This window comes from Rhopilema esculentum, chromosome 6, assembly GCF_057945365.1.
Source record: "Rhopilema esculentum isolate cy_ngs chromosome 6, ASM5794536v1, whole genome shotgun sequence".
Lineage (NCBI taxonomy): Eukaryota > Metazoa > Cnidaria > Scyphozoa > Rhizostomeae > Rhizostomatidae > Rhopilema > Rhopilema esculentum.
The window spans coordinates 8,913,676-8,935,231 of NC_142820.1; the positions used below are offsets into that span (position 1 = coordinate 8,913,676).

Genomic DNA, 21,556 nt, shown 5'->3' on the forward strand with positions numbered 1-21,556 from the left:
TCCTTGGTATCAAAATAGCCGATAAGAAATGGTATTATTGCTCAGACATATTGTGTAGACAGATGGAGTTCGTTTTCTCTCTTGGACTCCAATGGTTATTTCTTTATAGGTACGCAGTATCGATTATGGATAAAAATGGTAAAAAGTACTATTCTGCAAGATGAATACCTAAAAATATGTGTACTTACTTTCACAATCACGCCCATTTGAATGCAGCTCCTGACCTCCTGGACAACGGCATTCATAGCCATCGATTCGGTTTATGCAGATCTCCGAGCAATTGTGAGCTCCAGAAGCGCACTCGTCGATTTCTGCGACATAAAAAAGGATAATCTTTAGGGGGTTTGTGAGAACAGACAAGCGTGCTTGAGGCAATCAACGAAGTTTAAAACCACTGACTCTAGTTGCCAACAAAAGCACTATCTGGAGGCATCTGAGAATTTAAACGAGACAGCCTTATAACTGTCACAAGATCTCGGGGGGGAGGGGGGGGAGGGGGTATTTTGAAATGTTTGAAGGTACGGGGACGTGCCATTAGTTTGTACTAAATATGTGCGTTTTGGAACTATCATTTTGGGAAAATATTGCAAAATTATTAGGAGGGAGATTTAGCATTAACAAAATGAATGTCCAGTTAGGAATAAAAGTATGAAATCTTTATGTAATGATGAGATTTTGGGGCAAAGGATATGCCAAATTTGTTTGATGATTTTTATGTGCTTTAAAATTTTTATTTGCTTTGTCGAATAATGGGTACAGTTTTCATCATGTTTGCCGAATTATGGGTCACATTTTTTCAGAAACGTGCGGAAGGATGGCTCCAAATTTTTAACCAAAATGGCACGTCTCCGTTCAAACTAACCTTTTTTACCCCACTCCCCCCACCCCCCAAAAAAAACGGTGGTCAATCGTTGTGAGATTTTTTCACACAAAGTATCCAGTTATGGCTTTGGTCAAATAGAAAACTTTTTCTGTCTTTTATGCTCAGAGCAGAATAAAAACTTATTTAATCTTAGGTAATATTTCTACAATGCTTATTTAGGTGGCTTTCTGGTTACTGTAAATGTAGAAAATGTTTAGTTTCGTTGAAAATTGCAAACGATATAATAAATACCTGACTCAATCAAACGGTGACAAAACTTGCAATTGTTAAAGAGAAGTTAAAGGTTTAGAGGTTTAAAAGAACATAAGATATTTCAATATCTTAACTGGCTTCAGACGATAAAGAACAAGAAAGATAGCCAAATAAAAAGGGAAAACACAAAGAAAAATTATGACAAACCAGTAACAAAGGTTAATGCGAATCCACGATGATGTACATCCGAATCTGTGTTAAACTTCACTTTCATCTTATTCCCAGTGGAAACGATATAATTCTTAGGAGCCTTCTTTCCACACAGCTTTTCTAGTCTCTTCCCAGTTATCCCATCACTCAGTTCAATATGATCGTATTCGCAATCATCACTCTTTTCAAGATCCAACATTTGGAAACGCACGGCCACTTTTCCAGACTACAAAGTGCACTAGTGATGTTACGGCAAGTATAATAAAAGAATTATAAATTGGAAACCTATTCATGTCTAGGCCCTGATATCAATAAGGACCCTGTACCACAAACTGTTGAGAATAACCAGATGAATACAGATAAATTATTAGCTACGCGAAAACTTAAACTGAGTGACTTCAGTGGATACTGATAAAAATTTATCTTAATATTCTTGAATGATGAATATCGTAAGTGTCATTACCTTATACGTATGATTTAAAAACAGAGTAAATTGGCTCGATTATGTCACATTTGCTAATTGGAAAGACTTTCAAATTTGGCCTGTCTCAAATTCGAACTCTATATTAGGCGATGCTAAAAATTTAAAAAACGCATATTTTTAAGATGTCACCAAAATTTCATAAAAGCCTAACACCGAAGTAATGATGTAAAAAATATCAAAGTACCAACCTTAGGTACAACGATCAACCAGTCACATTTCTTATTCGGCTGGTAATTGTCAGGATATCCAGGTGACATCAACTCGCCTTTTTCGGCTTGAATCACTCCACTACAAGTTACTACAACACAAATGCGTTTTATGTCAAATCGATGAAAACAAGGAAAGGTATACAGAAAATTCTACAAAATGAATACGGATAACGCTTAGACCTCTGGATACAGTCTAAATGTAGGGTTACTTTTGCATTTCGCATAGCGCATCTCTCTCTATCTGTTATCGTGCGATTATCTTTAACACTTCAAAAAAACCTGGCTATAAAACTAATTGGAAATCTTTTTCTATTCTATCAATTAACTAAAAAATAATTAGCAGGTGATTGAAATATTGCACAAAACTTGGGTTCGGTAAACTGATTTAGAAGGTCTGGTGACGTAACAAAGGGTAGCACATACCAGTGTACTCTGCAGTAAACCCAATTCTGCTTGTCGTAAAGTACTTGTATCCATAATGGAACTTCAGCCATAAACCGGAGTTGGCAAGGGTAATAGTCTCTGGTGGTTTCTTTCCTCTGCAATATCTTCCATAAAGTGGAGATTTCTCATTTGTACCATTCCTAATCTCCATATACACCTTCCTGCAGTTATGTTTAAAATCAATTGACTTTATTCTTAAAGTCAACTTCTCGCCCGTCGTCCAAAGCACTCTCCATAAGCAAGTCAAGGGCTGAAGGTTTCGCATATTCGTTGTCAAGAAGGAAAAATTGCCGGATGATTCTACCATTGTCCTTCCGCATGCTAGAAAAGACACATTAACTACATGGGCGGGAAATCAAATGTATAAATATATTTCAACATAATTCGCGCTTGAGCGACGATACTTACTGCTCTTACTGCTTGGTCTATGATTTTTGAAGGTGGTAATTATTCAAGCAATGAAACTATTGGGTAATTATTTTAATTGTCTTAAACCCCATTAGCTAATTATAAATGACACATAACCAATCTTTTCATGGCAGCGGCGATTCTCTAAACCTTTTCAAGTAATACATTTTTGATTCAGTTCTTTCCGTGAAGAATTTAGAATCCTTCCCACGATTCTGATAATTTGAAAATATTTATTTAGATGGAGCAAAATAATTAGGGCACTGAGAAGGAGCATATTGTCGGTGTTACCAAACATAACAGTTACAGAAAGAAAATGCGAGAAAATAAAGGAATTCTGCTTTTCTTACTCGGGCAGTTATACAGAAGATTCGCTTGCTTTATGTCCTTTTCACTCAGTCTGACACGCTGGCCAATTGGTTTGGTATACAATCCTTTAAGTGGTCTTATTGTAATGTCGTATCCTGTCCTTGAAAATGTCGTCTTTGAATAATGCATGATGCTGTTGAAATCGTATGGCACCTTGAACGAATTGACTTCGTCGAATGTCAACTTTCGGAAGTTTTTAAGCTCGCCTACAACCAGATAGATACAACGGATAAATTAATCAATTCTTACAGACCCTTGATGGAATTATATAAAAATTATCGCTTCTACGGGAAACTCGAAACCATAAAGGACAAAACAAAAACATTATACTACAGAATGGGCCTATACGACAGACTATATCCAAAAGCCACAACCACGTGAACAAAGTTAGTTTGAAAGGTTCAAAATGAACCAGTGAGCAATGTTTACTGTAAAGGTTGGACCTGCACCCGCTCGAGCTGGTTACTAATTGAACGGATGAGAAGCCCTTACCTGTAAGAACATTGTCCTTCACAATTTCCACGTAGCTGTCGCGGTCCGGGCGCGTATGCTCGTGCCAGAATCCAATTAGATGGCCGATTTCATGGGCTATGGTGCCATTTCGTATACAGTTTCCTGCGAGGTTCACCCCCTGTCCCTCGCCGTCACCCATTCGACCAACATACGAGCAGCATCTGTGAGGAAGCACCAAAATTTAAATTGTTTCAAAATAGCTTTACAAAAAGATAAAATGCAGTTAAAAAGAGTGGCGGATTGTGACGTCATTTTCTATTTTTAGAATTCAAGAATTTTGACTCTGTATCCCGAAAGAACGTTACGAAATACATCTTAAAATGCAAAATCAGTTGACTGAGATAAGGTCAGTAAAATACACGAAATTTGCTAAAGGATTACTGTTGTTTTAGCCTGGTTTATAAATGTTTAGAACCACGGCCAAATTACAGTGATTTGATGAGAATAGAGCCAGTGCTTATGTGGCAATATCTCAGTGGATTTGCAACAGATTCAGCTGATTTTGCGAGGTATTTAGCGGTGTTCTTTCAGGATATGGGGTCGAAATTTCCTGTATCCTGAATATAAAAATTGTTTTTTATTACGTCATCAATCCGAAACTCTTATGACTGATCATTTTGCGTATACGTCCATTCAGACATTTTGAACTTCCAGCATCTTCGAAGAACTTGCAACTCTAATTTCACTAAAATTCACGACATATGACTGAATAATGAGAAAAGAAGAGTCGTTAAATAGTATAAATTGATGGCCCACAGCGTTCATTACTTCATCTGCATTTGCGATCTGAAGAAAGCGGTGCCTTTCATTTGGTGATATGCACTTGTAAAAAAGCGATTGCCCTCATCATGCCCTTATAAAGTAGTAGTATAATAAAGTACAGAGTGTGATATGATTTGAAAATATGAAAGAGAGGTTCATTATGGATATGCTTAAAGCCTTTTAAAATGACTTTGAGAAGCGTCAAGGAAAAAAGACCGAGGAACAATTCAAAATTAGAGGAACTAGAAGTTAGGAGATTACTCAAAATTTCATGAGCCTAATTCATCTGAGGTTAAAAAGAAAAGAGATTAAAGAAAATTCAAGAAAACTATGACTGCTCTGAAAAATGTCACGATACAATTTCTACAGGCATCAAATTTAAAATCATAGCCCTAAGCATAAATTCCTTGCAATATAGACAAGGGGATATGTTTACCTGATATTTGAAAAGTAGAGAGCTTTCGGTGGTCTTACTCTGAAATTGATCTAGTATCTGGCTTTACAATTTGACAGGCAATGGATTAAAACTAGTATCAGCTTTTTGCAAAGAATCGTTTTTCATATGGTTAAGTTTCAATTCTGCGTATCAGTTAGCACATTAGGAATTTCAGCCTTCATTAGATATCGATAATCTATTCAGTGGGGTGACACTTTAGAGAGATTCTTTGAATATCATAAGACAGCAAGTCAGTAAGTTATGAGTTCACATGGAAATATTCAAATACACTTAGTTACCATTTACTTTTGATAAGTTAGTTTATAGAAACATCCAAAAGGAGATCACGATAACTAGTTCTCTTGTTTCGGTTACTCCACCCAGACATCTATCAAAGGCCAATCCACTGTTTCCTTCTTGAAAATGATTGAAATCCATACTTTAAGCCATTAGAACATGAAAGAAACTATTTAAGATCCCTTTCAGATCCTAGCAACAATTTCAGAACTAATCTTCTATTCAACATTGATTCCCACTGCCCTTTCGAAGGTTATGAAAGTCTCTTAGAGAAGCTGGACGATATTGAATACACTTCTTGTTGATGTACTTTCCCTCCCAGTACCTTATCAGGATCTCTTTTTCTAGCGGGCAAACAAGCCGGGAAACTCTAAAGGCAGTTGAGGCCGCAGCCTCTCCGCACTCTGTTAAGATTGCTAGAAATCCTTAAATGAGACCGGAATCATATACCTTTTTTATATAGGATTAATTCGCACTGTTCTCCTCAATTTTTTAGTCATAAGGAAAGAATTTCCCTACCAAATAGTTTTTTACCAGAATTTAGCAGAATAAGATAGATCATGTTTTGTGCAAAGTGACATGGGCTCAGACACAGGTTTGAAAGTGGGGGGGGGGGGGCAAGGAAAAATTTAACACCTCTAACAAAAGATTTTTTGAAAAGTTCTATTCTTTTGCAAAAAAATGGGGGGGGGGGAGCAATGGACACCCCCCTTCGTCGGAGGCCCTGAGTGAATGGAGGAAGGGGATAGGGAATGCAAACAAAAACAAGTATATTTCGAAATGATTAGTGGTGCATTTACCAAATCCTAGTGATTCCTCGACTTGCTTTAAACCCACTACTTCGTCGGCCAAGTTTTACACACAACTGGCAATATACCAACAACATTTATCTCCATAAACCTTAAATAAATAGCTAAGGAGAACTTGTATTTAAGCAACACGCCAAAGCTCTTAAATGAAAGCGCTTACCCACAGCCACCATCACTTTGAAATACTGTGTACTCCTTCTCAGATTGTCTGGGTACGAAGCTAATACATGTGTTTGTTTCCCAGTGGCGAATGGCAGATTCGATAATAGCTTTCTGATACCCTGGAAAACAAGAAGAATATATTTATTTAGAAGCAGTGCGTACTGGCTCATTTGTTTTGCTACGGCGGACATAGGTTCCATTGGACAGAAGATTGCCTTCTTCTTTTATATCATAGAGAATTTTAGAATTTTACTACAGCCATTGAGGCTGAAAATTGTAACGCTATCTACCATCATATACCGATTCTTATAGCCCTTAAACTCTTGCCGATGCTTTAAACAACCTTTGATTCGCCTTGAATCTATGCAATATTCTAATTTCAGCTGTCTAGCTATAACCAGAAGGTGAAAGGGCGTATCAACTATAAATAGACAGCATAAAAATCTATAACATCATAAGTACCCTTGTTTAAATCTGATAACATTGTAATCTTTTGTCCGCGAGACTGAATTGGACAATGCTACAGTGTATGCTGTGCAAGATTCGAAACTGATAAGCTTGCTTTTGCAGTGTCTATCAAATAGAGGGAAGCTCAGAAATGTAACCGTCTCGAGGAAAAACCAGTCTGAGGAGCTTTATATTAAATTACTTCGAATTACCAGTGCGCAAAGCTAGTGGAGATGAATGTGGTCAGTACATAGTGCAGACTTAACACAGTGCGGTTCTTAGAGAATGAACTTTCTCCAGATAAAAACTACTATAAGGAAAGGCACGTGAGATTGCGTTTTGAGATGAGAAGTCTATTCGTAACAAAGGAAGTCGTACCACTATGTTTACGTCCATTGAACAGTGGAACTCAATTGATTGGCTGTCTCTAAAGGAGTATGCCTCAAGATATTTCGTTTTCTGACAAGTTTAAATGATTGTATTACTTAAGGAAGGACACTCGAGAAAGTACCTATACTGTAAATTATCACCTTTTATAAATGACTGTTTCATTGATGACAGGAAATTATTCATAAAGAGCTTGCCAATTATTCCAAAGTATTCGACTCTTTCTACTATTACCTTTAAATTAGGAGCTGAGCATGTGGTCACGAGTTTGGCTAAAACCGTGAAGCCTCAAGAATTGACCAGATTCTTGCAGAATGCGAAGTACCTTGAACACAGGAGATGATGAGGACACAGGTATGAAACATGTCCGGTCTCATAAGAAACGAACCTGAACACAGGAGATGATGAGGACACAGGTATGAAACATGTCCAGTCGCATAAGAAACGAACCTGAACACAGGAGATGATGAGGACACAGGTATGAAACATGTCCGGTCTCAAAAGAAACGAACCTGAACACAGGAGATGATGAGGACACAGGTATGAAACATGTACGGTCTCATAAGAAACGAACCTGAACACAGGAGATGATGAGGACACAGGTATGAAACATGTCCGGTCTCATAAGAAACGAACCTGAACACAGGAGATGATGGGACACAGGTATGAAACATGTCCGGTCTCATAAGAAACGAACCTGAACAAAATCTTGCCAAAAGGGTTGCATTATCATAATCATCACAAAAAACACGGTCACCATCGCATCTCCTAAACAAGCAGACACAAACTTACATCAAGCAAGAACAGCTTATGCAGACGCTATTTCAACATTCTTATTTAGAGCGACATTTGAGTTATCATTCTAAAGCAACAATGCAAATAGATTTTATGACCTTATAATGCTACGGAAAGCCTCGTTCTCAAAAAACAGACGTCAACAAACCAACATTTCAAAACGAGTCATTTTCTGTGTTATGGAATTCAGCCAAAGATCCTACTCTTATCAAATTATCTTATACGTTCACAAAACTATATCTCCCTCCAGAATAACGATGAACATGAACAAATATATCTGACCTTAACAATCTTGCTGTAAGGAGCTGTTAAGGGTGTCATTAAAAAACGTCTCTGAAGGTTTTATTTTTAAGTGCCTTTGAGGACATCGGACATTTCTTGAATACCGCTTTCGCCAGCCGTAAATGCTAACGTCTCTTAGCTTCAAGGTAACGCTTTAAGCTAATCTTTAAAATTCCATGTTTAATTCTCTGAAAAACCATCATCTAGTGACATAGTACCTATGCAACGATAAAGAAGGCATGGTGTGATTTGGTACTTAATTTCTATGGGTTCACCATTGCACAGCTTGGATAGCGGGTGAGGTTTCTTGACAAAGTGGCAATACCTCTTAGATAATAGCCATTTTGGGAGCCGAAGCTGGTTAATGGGGGCATAAAATTGATATTTATAAATACGAGCAGGTTGGAAGTTGGCAAAAGGCCTTAGAATAATCTCGAGTTAGATTTTCAGGATAAGTGATCAAAAGAGAGTCGAATCAGCAATTTTACAATGGCTTTTAAAATTTCGCATCTTATACGCATGCATAGTTAAAATCGATGACGCTATCTTCACGCTGCATACTGTTTTACGTGGTAGAAAAGTACTTGGCTTTTATGGGAATAAGTTAGTTTTGAATCAAATGACGAAATAATTAGGAGAAGGTGACATAAGAAAAGGGAGAATGAAGCTCTGCTTCATATTATACAACTATGATATGGAAAAGGTTTTATAAAATGCTGTGAAGCGCCATGAGATGTAAACTTTGCCCACAACACTTCGCCCTAACGCGCATGTGCAAATGCTGCGCATTCTCATTGGTGAATAGAATAATGGCCCTAGACAATAGAAATCGGGACACATCTTCCCAAATGAAAACAGACTTGTCAAGATGTAAGGGCCATTTTAATAGGCACCGCCTTTAAGGACGATCGGATATTATTGGTAACCCATTAGGATTAAATCAAATAGTGAACAAGAATGGTGTTACAAATATCTGTGCTAAAATTGACAAAAAACTCACTGTTACAACTTAGCAAACAGAAGTATCGAAATACAAGATCGCTCTACTAGAAAGTACGTCATGGATAATCAGTTGAAGTTACATTTCACAACTCGAATGGTCAAGTTACAATATGCCACATTTGCCTCTTGATATACGATGCGACAGGTCAAATAGGTCTGGGCGTGGTTTTTTAATCTCATCTAGACCAGAAATCCCTCAAAATAATGACAGAATAGACTGCTTGAATAGTGTCGAAAGTCGCACCTGAAGCGCCAATAGCTTCATTTCAAGAAAAGTACGTGAAGACCACAATCAGAAACATAACTGTACATTTTTTGCATAATGGCCAAGGTGAGATATACCACGAGGTCTTAACGGGACTTAACGCGAAGTGCTGCAAATGCTTCCTAATGGGGATGGTCATATCTGAAACAGGACAAAAGGAAGTGGTGCAAGTAAGGGGTTTTGGCCTAGAGAGGCGAATAAGAAACCAGATTTAGTAAGGTAGAATGGGTGGGGGAAGTCTGTCTCTAGAAAAATTATTATTAAGATGTCTGGCCGTTTCATTTTGCACTTACGAGAATTTAAAGCGTTTTTTAATTGCTGAACGCTTGAACACTCTCATTGAAATTTTCAAATGAACGAGAATGTCAGAAATTAAAATCTGCTGACGAAGCAGATTTACATCCGAAAATATTTGAACACCGCAAGAAAAGACTTAATACCGATGCATCCTTGAATTGTTTGCAGAGGTTGTGCCAAGTGACTCTGTTTAATCAAATCTTTGTCATTCACAAACCATGACCCTTGATCAGTAAAGTCGTCCAACAATTCTGAGGCAAAAGCAACTGAACATACACAATCACAACACCTGCTTAATAAAAATACTTGTTGGTGAAGATTGTGAGTGGTTATTTGCGTGACGCAAGAGTTTGGAAAAAAGCTGCCAGCTGCCAGTCCAAGTATGAAAGAGTGAGGGGAGTAACGAGCACGTCTCGGTAAAATCCTTCTAACGAAGCTTGTTATATGAGATTTTAAACCTTGACTCTTACAAAAACGTCATTGCCAAAAAGAAGGTGCTAGCAATAGAACACTCTAAGCTAATATAAATTGCCTCCTACCCCTACCCCCTAACCCCTACCTCCAGAAAAGCCACTCCAATTGTCAAAGATCCCTATTTCGAGAGCTATCTTCACGCAAATGGTGAAAGCAAACAGCTTACACCAAGTTTCTGTCATATCTTGGGCATAGCTGCGTAACTCGGATTGTTAATCGAAATGAATGACTTCTTGCCTGAACACAAGATGAATATAAGCTAATTGCATTTTTGTCTCATTACATAATGTAGTTGTAATAATGCTGTCCACAAGAAGTCAATAACAGATTTTTTACCGCGCGCGATCTAGAAACTATTGACTACACAGCTAAATGAAAGAGGAGAACAATATCAAAGTATGAAATTTCGAGAAGTTTAAGAGCTCGCTCTCCAGTGAGGACCCTTAATACCCTCTAAATTTTCAATCGCTAGTCATAAATGAGTGTGGCTTATCGAATTCAAAGCACCTTTCTGGTTGCGTACCAAACACGATTGAGATTCCTTTGAAGTGGTTTAAGGAACGATCGACATAAATCCAGGAAAATTAGCGGCGATATCGGGTGATACTATTGTATTTTTGAAACAGATCGACTGGCATGGTTAAAAATTGTCTAAAAAAAATCTACTTTGCTTGCTTTAAGCTTGAAATATCTGTTGTGAACAAAACAGCCCAACAATGTATTTTTTCTATATCCGAATCGGTCATACATCTCCCAGCGATGTTAAAAAAAGATGTTCTGTATTTAACTTAAAGGCTTTCATCATTTTATCTGTTGTTATGTTGAAACAAGAAAACCTACTTATAGCAGAGCCTTCATTGCTGGCTGAGACATTTTCTCTTAATTTGCAAGTTCAGCGCAGTCTAGTATCGGGTTCTCTGCTACAAGCATATATACAATTTTTGAGCTTCAAGCTTGTTTAAGCAAAGCTAAAATCGTGCAATAAATAAATAAAAATGGTTTTCAATAAGTTGCTTAACGGGGATGATCTACAATATCCCAGATTGGTTAAATATCTGCTCTGGGCTCAAGTCTCGTTTAATTATTTTCTTCGCTTTAACTCAGTAATAACAATACAAGACACCTTCATTCCAAACTTACTGCCATAAGTTCATAAGTTCTTACGAGAATTGAGATTAAGGGTAGGTATGCAACTATAATATGTGCGATCTTAAAAAACTGTAAAGAGTTCGATCGATTTTGTCAAGCAGACTTAAACAGTAAGCTGATGTCTAGCCTTGATTCAAGGACAAAAATCTAGACTGCCCATTTGAATGGCAACTACGAAAATTGCCACCTATCAAATGCGTAGTATTTTAGGATGATTGTATAGAGTTTTGTTTCATGAAATGGGCCAAAGGCCTTCCTGGCCTATGGACCAACTTCTCTTCGAGACTTGGCCCTATCACTGTGATTTAAAATTTGATACATTTGAACCACAGTCAAATGAGTGGTTTTGTTGAATATCAGATACATTCCTTAAGGCCCTTTTGAGGCTGTCTGTTTTGGCAACTTAGGATATAAACATTGTAGCGATATGGATATGATTTAAGACTCACATTAGACACGAGGCTTAGCAAATTTAAAGTTTAAGCCACCTTGTATAGAATATCGAAGACAGGAATCGTATGAATAAACACCCAGGTGAAAAGGTGACAGCGGAAAATGCGAGTTTGCGTCTTTTAAAACTTTGACGTGAATAGAAGGTGGAACGATAAATAAGGAGAGCATGGGTCGTTTTATTTTAAATTTCCTTTACTGCAAAGCACCAAATTTTTGTGGAACCATTCCTAAAGATTCAAATCCTTCCTTATCTCTCATATTGCATCAAGAATCATTAGCAGTCGACGATATCTTTAAACTCCAAAGTTATCACCAGAAAAATCATTTATCAATTCATTTTAGAGCATATTTCTACAGTTTTTGCATGATGATGTCAATCAGGGAAGGCAAATTAAGAAAATTAAAACAAGTCAGTACAAAGCTGGTAACAATGATACTTAAAGTTTAAGAAATCATATCTGTCATATGCTGGCGAAGCAAATAAATAACTAGAAAATGGGGTCTTGCTACTCGTGGCGTCAAGAAAACCCCAGCATTTAATGCTCCAACTAATTACCAGCTAAATCTGCTACCGATATCACTTGAATTTAGTCAAGTCAACATCCTTAAAAATTCCTCTTTTTATTCACAATTTTAGTTCGATAGATATCGTAGATACGATTAGTCTGCGGATAAACCACTTTCTAGTCTAATCTAAAACAAAATGTGACTATTTGCCAGCTTTTTATTAAACTTTCTGGAACCATAATTAAGCATGATTTTAAAGATATGAATTAAAAATGATGTGAAGAGTAGTTGTTTAAACTCCTTTGTTGAGAGGCTGTTATGAAATACATTTTCTACTCGTGCATAACTCCACAAAATTACCCTTCATGAGCTTCTAAAAGCATTTGGAAATAGAAAAAAGGGAGAAAATAACAATGATTGTTTTCAAACAAAGAACACTAGGTCGAAGAAAGTTTATTACTTTGATCCAAAATGGGGTTTGTACTATTCTCAAAATGTTGCTATTACCCTAACTGGTGACAAGTAAACGCACAAAAAAGAACATTCTTACTGAAACACATTTTTCATCTACCGCTTTTTGTAAGGAAAAAGTATACTGCTTTTTTGCTATATCAAAACGCTGCCAAGGAAAAAACTTTGAGGAAAGGGGCTCGAGGCCCCACATAGTTGGCCTTTACTTTACGTTAACTATGTAAGAATTATACTGTAACTACGAGGTCCAGTACAGATTTGGATAAATAAAAATGGTGTTCATGAAGGTACATCACACTGAAGAAGTGCCCCTTTAGCTTCTTGTGCTGTGGTGTTTGCATTGAACAGTCATTATAACGCATTTTCATTCAGATACAATCGTTGTAGGAGCTCGTCAAAACTAAGGTTATCAGCATCAGAGGTCATATGAATATTTAATGTTTGCAACTAGGTTCTAGTTTGTTGAAGTTAAGACAGGTTACCATTCGAATATCAGTTAACTGTTTCAGTTACACTGTATCAGCTGAGTCTTTGGATCTACATTTTATAAAGCCTTGACCAAATCTCAAGCTCTGAGTTCTATGTATTAATATTTCATGTCTGGATGTAGCATTTGTGACATAAAGTTGTCTTAATAAAAGTCTAGACTTGATCTCAAATTGTCTTAATAAGAGTCTTAATAAGAGCCTTTCTTGGGTGTTCTTGTGATTAAAAAAATTGTTTTTATGGGAAATCATAAAAGTTTTTCCCCAGTTTAGATGACACGATAATTTCTCCAATGAAGAGTGTATGAAACAATTTTTTTGTCACAGGTTACCTGACGCATTCCAATGACATGAGTTATCATCTGATCTTATTATATGGTTTTTCAGTTATTTTATCATTTTCCAGAGAGTAGCCAACCAAACCATGGAAATTCGAAAAAAACGTACCCAAATATGCATAAGGACCCCAATATGGATTTCTGTGGTTCCTCTATCTTGCATATCAGTTAAGATAAGGAAAAATACTTGACCCAAAACTAACCAGATTTCTGACTGTTTTTGGCTCTATAGTTACTCTGAACCTTGCAAAATTGACCTTTACCGTTCTTTAAGTATCATTGAATCGGAGGATCTCATTATAAAGAATATTTTGTGGTTTTAAACAGCAAACATTTTAAGACCTACTTGACATTTTCTTCTGTTACTCTTCAGAATATAAAACGTCAAAATAAATTTCAGAAATTCTAAGCTATAGATTTTCAAGCTTAATATTCCTTAACTTGAGTTTTCGAACTCATTATATTTTTTCGACACGTTAGAAATTTCCAAGAAAAGCTTATTCATTTTATGACCAAAATGTGCGAATTGCAATTCTTTGTAAATGGCTTGAGGGAAAAGATGACCTTTCCACGATCAAACATTACAAACTTTAATATTTTGACTAAATTTTAAACAGTTTTTGAGTTTCCGTGGTCAACTCAAGGCCGTTCAAGCTAACGTCGAAATGGGACACTCGCCCCCAGGCTCCTAGGTCTGAACACGAGGATGCGTTCTCTTGTTGTGAGAATCTACAGTGTGAGAATTTGGTAAAAAATTTGGTCGAAGCTTAATTTTATTATTCCTATGGGTGAAAAGTTTATCAATGAGATCAGACAGGAAACGAATCATGCTGTTTTAACTTGTGTTTGGCCTGCCAGGCTTCGGCTAGATACTACCACAATATATGACTACATGCAATTTTGCAGAAGAAAATATCCAGTGTATTCTTTAGGATTTTTATTTTTTCCAAAATTTAGGACTCCTGGCAAAATAACCCAGTCAGCTTCTAGCTCATTGTTTAGATTTTTCTAAAAAGTTAGTGCAAACTCTTTCCAAACAGTTCATTATGCAAAATATTTTTAAATGAAGTAAACTCTTAAGAAAAAGATTATCAAACAAGTAGAAGAAATAAAAGAGAAGTAAAGGGCAAATATGGCGATAGGGCATATTTGAAAGGGCCAAAGTGGCGATGGAGTACAATTGAAAGGGCAAAGATGGCGACAGAGTACACTTGAAAGGACAAAAAATGGCGACAGAGTACACTTCAAAGGACAAAAATGGTGATAGGGCATACTCGAAAGGGCAAAAGGCAATAGGGTACACTTGAAAGGGAAAAAGTGGCGATAGGATCCACAAAGAGGAAATTTGATTCGTAGAAAATTTTTATTGTTTAGAAAGCAGAAGTATGATTTGGCTGCTTCTCATTATAGCAATAAGCACAATTAGCATTCAAAAGGAACGGGATTGAGCAAAGAGCTGAAAGTAGAAATGGGATAAGGATGTCACGAAAATGGGATGGGATAAGGGAGAAGTATAATCGATTGTCATAAAATTGAACGATCTGAAAGAGCTCAAATACTCTTAATGGTGAATGAGCTTATAATGGTGAATGTGCTGTTCAAACATTTGTAACGCTAGGCTTGTGCCACACACTTTCGAAACATTAGTAGCAACGGTAGTTATTCCTTTTGATAAATCTTCGCGTGTTTCCAACTTTGTAAATTCAAACTACATGTTAATTAAAAGTGAAAGAAAGGGTGGATCCCCTAAATACGATTGCTACTTACTTGCCCCTCTTGAATCTATTAGAATCAATGACTGTAACATGCAGGTATTTTTTAATGTGATCTATTAAAGTTGTTGACGCCCAAAGAAGGAACTGGCAAAGATAGTGTGGACGAGGTACTAAATTAGATGCTTATGAGTATATGGCTTATGCGTTAATGAGGTTATACTGGCCAGTAATTTCACACTGCAGAATAGTGTCGTCGCATAACTTTGAAGGTAAACCTCATTCAATTTTTGGGTGGAGCTAGGCTGCCGAGAAGGAGGGCTATTTGTTAGCATAAGCAAGATTTGGACCACAAAAAGTCGAAAAAATGAGTGGAAAGCTTTTTCTGAATGAACTCAAATAGACTATTACGAATTAACTTGATGTTCGGTTCTGGTAAAACAAAGAAATGAAAACAGGGGACGAGGCGTGCCAAATGAATGGCCTTTTTAGAGCAGCGGTCTAATTAACGGTGTCAATGGCATTCCCCCTTAATTTTCATATGAATGCATGTAACATAGTAGAAAGTCAACTTGATAAAAAGTCACTATACAAAACTATTTTTTTATATCATCATAAGGTTTCGTTAACGATTTTATTACTTGGGTGAACATTTCCATTTATCCGTTCATGCTACAACATTTACCAATTTTTGTGTAACGAAATAATTGTCACCTTTATTTAATCATGTTCCAATGTGCATGAATACCAAGTATGGATGAATGATTTTTGAGTTATAATAACACATTATGTTTCTATCTGTCTTGTTATAAACCCTCTTTCTAAAAATACCCTCTTATTCAATTCATTGAGCAAAGTGACATATTCTTACAACTTCTTTTTATGGAGCAAGGTGACTTTTTCGGACGCTTGTACCAAACTGACAAGTTGGTAGGAATTTTCTGATTCTTGCTTCATATAAACTGCCTCTCGTATAATTTCCCTTTGTTATCTTTGACAACCATTCATGTCTTAGGCAGCCATTTACGTACAACCATGGACTGATTCATTGACATCTGAGCCCTATTCATTAGTAGAGATGGAGTTGTCTCTAGAGAAGAAAGCCCTTGTTCTTTCTTTCGATTTTAACCAAAATCATATAACTATATCCCTGTATTACAGGCAAAGGACCTGAAATCTTGTTTTCAAAAATTGTTCATATATTTCCAAATCACAGTGGCTACTACGTGTATATATTGCTTAAAATGCCTTGAGTTTTAGAAAAGATTACTGTTAAATATGTTTGGTAAAAACAAATTCAAATGGCGTTTATTGAAGCTTGTAATCCTCTCATTCTCTTCTAACTAAATCAATATTACAGTGTTTTTTCATTGATAAAATCTCATATTCTCTTAAGTGTATGATCAATTAAAAAATCAGTAAGCCAATTAGGTGAGTAATTGGCAGAAAACTGCCTATCTTTGAGGCGAAAATAGTATGGCTGAGCGATAAAGCCAGAGGTGCCGTGGAGTGGAAATTGGGGGCCCAGCTCTCGTTAAAATTCAGAATGATTTTAAGGGCCTCCTTAACAAGCTACCACAGTTTTTTGGACGCATTTTTGTGGCAACCTTTTATACGGTATTCATGAATGAACAACTTTCTACCTGTCCAATTTATTGTGTGAATGGTTTGAATGATTTTATATACACAACAGAGGGCCTTTAACATAAATGCGAGTATATCGGGCATGGTGAGAGGGTTTCTCTACAGGGTCCTCTTAATTGTTCAGGAAGGCAACTTTGGATGGCACCCCTTAAAAGTTGTTACGGAGAAACACAACCGATATGTATATTGAATTCGCCAGTAATTTTTTGAACAGGCTTTATGGATGCGATATATTTCAAAAGAAAGAAGTTTAATTAAGACCATTCTTTAGAGTGAAATAAAGTGGAAATTTCAAAGTGGCAATACGACTTCAATCTAAATCGAAGATATTTGGACACCGACAATCAGTTCATTTATAGTTAAAACCCATTTAGACCCTTGGGAGGAGCTTTACAGCCAGAAGTTGGTTACTCCAATGAAATAGCATAGAACTGAGGGAATGCTATCAAAGTCAAATTTCTAACATCAATTGTTAATCGAAGCAACCAGATTTTGGCCTTTCAACTAACCAAAGAATGCATCGTCGCGTGTTTCAATCGCCAGTTTAATTTAAGTAGCCAGGACTGTACAAAACATTCTCAACGTACTTAAATATTGAACATACAAATCAAACTTGCTCTATGTAAATCCAAAATGAAACAAGAATTGATCCCACCAGTACGCACTTATTAAAGCAGCTATAAATATCGACCATTCGATTAAATTTTTGGCAGGCTTAACGTGTCAAACGTAGGTGGAACTGCCCAAGATTTGCTTCACTAGATTAAGTTTACCAAGCATCTAATCGTATAAAGAAGTCTTTTTGTGCAGAAATTATACATGACAATCCTTTGGTGACCATCTTTAATGAAAATGCACCTTGTAGGCTTAACAGAATGTTCATTAAAATAGCAATTGACTTTCTTTACCAAAACTGCTTCGTCACACATTGGAAAATCTTGGAGATCGAAGCATAGCTTTTCATTGCTATATCAATACTACTTTTTTAAACAAGCCAAACTTACAGTTGCCAGCATTATACTTTCAATAAGAGGTCTTAAGCTGCGAACCCAAAAGACTAGACATCAATTAGTCTTTATTTCGGCATATTATTGAAATCAGTCTTTATTTTATTAGCAAAATTATATAGGGTCTGTCTACAAAGTTTAAATTAATCATATATCAACCAAGATGGCCCTTAAAAAAATTTCTGATACAATACTGTTCTGGCATGACGTCTGAATGTCTAACTCAAACTACAATGTCAGGTCAGAGAATCCAATGTAATTTTAAGAGTTAGCAAGGTGAAAAGAAACTGAATTCAAATATATTAAATCGTAGCAAAGAATAACCTACTTTTCAAGAGTCAGACAGTTCTTTGCTCTAAATTTGAAGTGCACATGACCCTTTTAGGCCAAAATATTCTTATTAAAGGGGGTATATTACTTGAAATTTGGTGGGGGGGGGGGGAGAAAACAAAATATCCAATATTCAAGTAATTCACTTTAAAACCTTCTCTGATAAATTGAGTTGTTTGGATATAAACGCAGACTAGAATCGCAAATGTCTGAATCGTCAACATGCAAAACTTCATAAAGATATCTGTTATACTAAGAACCCGTAGATATTTTTCAGCCTTAAAAAAGTATTTAACAATGCATAAGCAAAGAAAGGCAGTCTGTAGCCTCTTCGATTCTTGAATTCTCCTTTGTAAATGAACTCTTTAAAGTTTTGCATGTAGATTAAGGGTTGGTATGTTTCCTTTGGTTATTTTTCATCCACTAATCAAATTTCCCTATATATACGGTTGCTCAAGATCCCATTTCACTATACTGGCTATGTTCTTGAATTCATCAAACCAAGGTGGTCCTAACAACTAGAAACTAGTTATCAAGAGACCAATTGAAATTCGAGACAACGGAGTAGAAACCACCACTAGTAGAAGTGAAATATTTGATTCTAACTTAGAAAGACAAAAACATTTTCATCCTTTTCAAACAAACATCATCCATTCAGTCAGGTTAAACCAAATATTCATTCAGTTGCAAAATTGGAATTTCTAAATGTAAAAGATAATGAAATGTAACGATGTTGCGTCCTCGGATACATGTGACCACATAACGACGTCACTTTGTTTCAGAAGGTATTATTGGGAAAGTAAAAAGGAAATCAGAACCCCTCCCTCAATCGGGAAAACCAATAGTTGTTCGGCAAACAACTTATGGCAACCGTCAAACACAGACAGAACGCGGAGGGAGCAACTGTGGCTAGGCTCATTGTAACATAGTCTTGGTCTTATGATGCGGTAAAAAGCCAATTTAACATTTTCAGAGGTGTCTGTCGTTCAATACATATTTCTTCGTTCAATGACATGAGCACGTATGGGGTTTCAATGATACAAGGCAACTCTTAACCTATATTATATTCCACATTCAATACTTAAACATAAAGAAAAAACGATGCTGGGTGCTTCTAGTGACCGAACTAGAAAACAATGAGTTTTACTGAAACATCAATAAGCATTCCTAAAAATTGAAGAATACGTGCGCATAAGAAACTTCATTTCTTTCGTACCTGGAGCCCAAGGTTTTTCAAGTGATATATGAATTAACATCCTTGAAGTTTCTATACCCGCTTTAACATCCCACGGTTACAAAGAAAAACGGTGCAATTGCATGTGCATGCCAAGTATTCATCAAACGATGAACGATTGGGTGATGACAATAAAATATGACATAGTGAATATCGGACAGTATTTAATACAGTCTATGTTTTCCAGGGTAACAAGGAAAAGTGTGAAAACTTAAATGACTGAGAAACGAAATAATTCGATATAGCAAACCAATGGCTAGCCTTAAAATTTCCTGACGTTCTGTTAACCAACTTTACTGAAATGGGCGTCTTTTATCTCAGTAATCTTAACAAGAAGGCGCAAAGACACTGTTCCTGTGATAAATTGGGATCAGTATTACAAAGTATTACCGAAAGACAGTTTGGAGGACATCTGGAGAATTCTGATACAAATCGTGAGGCTCCTTGGCCGAAAGACAGGCCCGTCAGAATTATAATGGAATAAATTATGAAGGAAATAAGAACTATCTTTAGGCTCCAGAATTATTTACCTAAACCCCCGATTCAAATCGGATTCAAATCAATACAAGCCTTTTACAACACATCACCACAAAACAGCAGTTATTTGTATTTCAAGTTCTGAAGCACGACATAGCCATCAAAAGCATATTTTTTAAAGTACAAAAGGCTAATTCGTTACCTTTCTCGCATAATCTAAAAGCAAAGAACTTTCCCATTACAATGTTAAGCTACAGAAAATGTTTATCGCAATATATGACGTTTTTATCGGACTGAAAACCAAAGCCTTTGAAATGATTCATTGTAGCACAAAGATACTTGTCCATCAAAAATCATACGATCGTAGCAAAAGTCTCGAATAGACAAGATAATACCAAATAAATCACAATAACAAACGAACTTGTGATAACATCAGTTCTAAGCCTTTTGCGAGAAGCGCATTTTGTAAACCTAAAGCCAAGCATAGCGCATTAAAATGAATCACAAAGTGCATATCAATATATACAAACACATTTTAAAGCTGCTTAAGAGGAATTTATAACTGCGCTGACATGGGTCTTATTGACTAAGGATAAAAGAGGAGTGGCTATAGACAAATATTTGTAACTCGCTTGTCTTTAAAGCGCTGTACGGTTAGGTATGCAGGGAACTTACAAGCTTACTGTACTTGGTTTATGGAGAGACCTTTGAGATAATAAAATAACGGCTTTATAAGACGTATTAACTAGAAAATCTCTTAAAGACATATATACAAACTACTTTACTTGTAAAACATAACTGTTTCATATTTGAAATTACAACTTGAACAGCAGTTTCTATTACCACCTATTGGTAGTTGCTTGTTTCTAGCCTCTCTTCGCTAGCAATTATTGCAATCATGCTTAAATTCCCTATTATGAGTGTGAATGCATCAAAATTCTACCGGCTGTTTTTATCCTTGGTTTTCTCTGTATAATAGGGACAGGCGCGCAACCAGAAATTTCAGAGGGCAGGGGTCCAAGACACAAAAAGGGCACTAATTAAACTTCATTAAAGGTCCACCGGGGCATTTGTTTAGGTACACCGAAAATATGAGCAGTTAGTAAATCTGTAAATATTGTACGCCAGACAAGGGAAACTGATCAATAGAGAAAAGTTGTGGTGTACGGTTTATTTTGTGGTGAGGTGTGATGAAGTTTAGGAGGCCCGAAGGAGGGGGGAAATGGAAAAAACAATGCCTCTTGCGAGCGAAGCGAGCAAAAATTTTGCCACCATACCCTTGCAAATAGCTTAAATTCACTAATTCGTTTAAGATGTTTTACTTTTTAATTGTAATTTTGTTACTTTTAATAAATTCCATTTAAAAACGGAATTCATTGCTTTGTGAGGCTCCCTAGACCTCGAGGCCCTAGGGCAATTTGCCCCTTTGTCCCCCTCTCGGCGACCCTGCTGTCATCTCCTTTTCCCAGCGCCAGCTCACTTTTGAATAGCAGCCCATCATCTTCCATATCCGAAGACATTTTGCGCTTTAAAATATTATTATTGAATTCTTTGCTTCGCACTACAGATTGGAGGAGGTTGAACAGTTCCACGAGCCTTGCCTTCAGCTTGTTTCTGTCTCC

The 21,556-nt window shown here is 36.5% G+C and overlaps 1 protein-coding gene across 1 annotated transcript in view; it reads right to left on the bottom strand.

The window, feature by feature from the left end:
• LOC135686546 (bone morphogenetic protein 1) overlaps positions 1-21,556 on the bottom strand; it is a 38,443-nt gene that overhangs the window by 7,303 nt on the left and 9,584 nt on the right. Inside the window, exons 3-9 of the mRNA XM_065202800.2 lie at positions 6,177-6,297; positions 3,692-3,873; positions 3,181-3,405; positions 2,402-2,743; positions 1,958-2,067; positions 1,283-1,511; positions 189-311 (exon numbers count right to left, since the gene is read on the bottom strand). Of these exons, the coding sequence (XP_065058872.1) occupies positions 189-311; positions 1,283-1,511; positions 1,958-2,067; positions 2,402-2,743; positions 3,181-3,405; positions 3,692-3,873; positions 6,177-6,297 (1,332 nt within the window). The remainder of the gene's footprint in view (positions 1-188; positions 312-1,282; positions 1,512-1,957; positions 2,068-2,401; positions 2,744-3,180; positions 3,406-3,691; positions 3,874-6,176; positions 6,298-21,556) is intronic.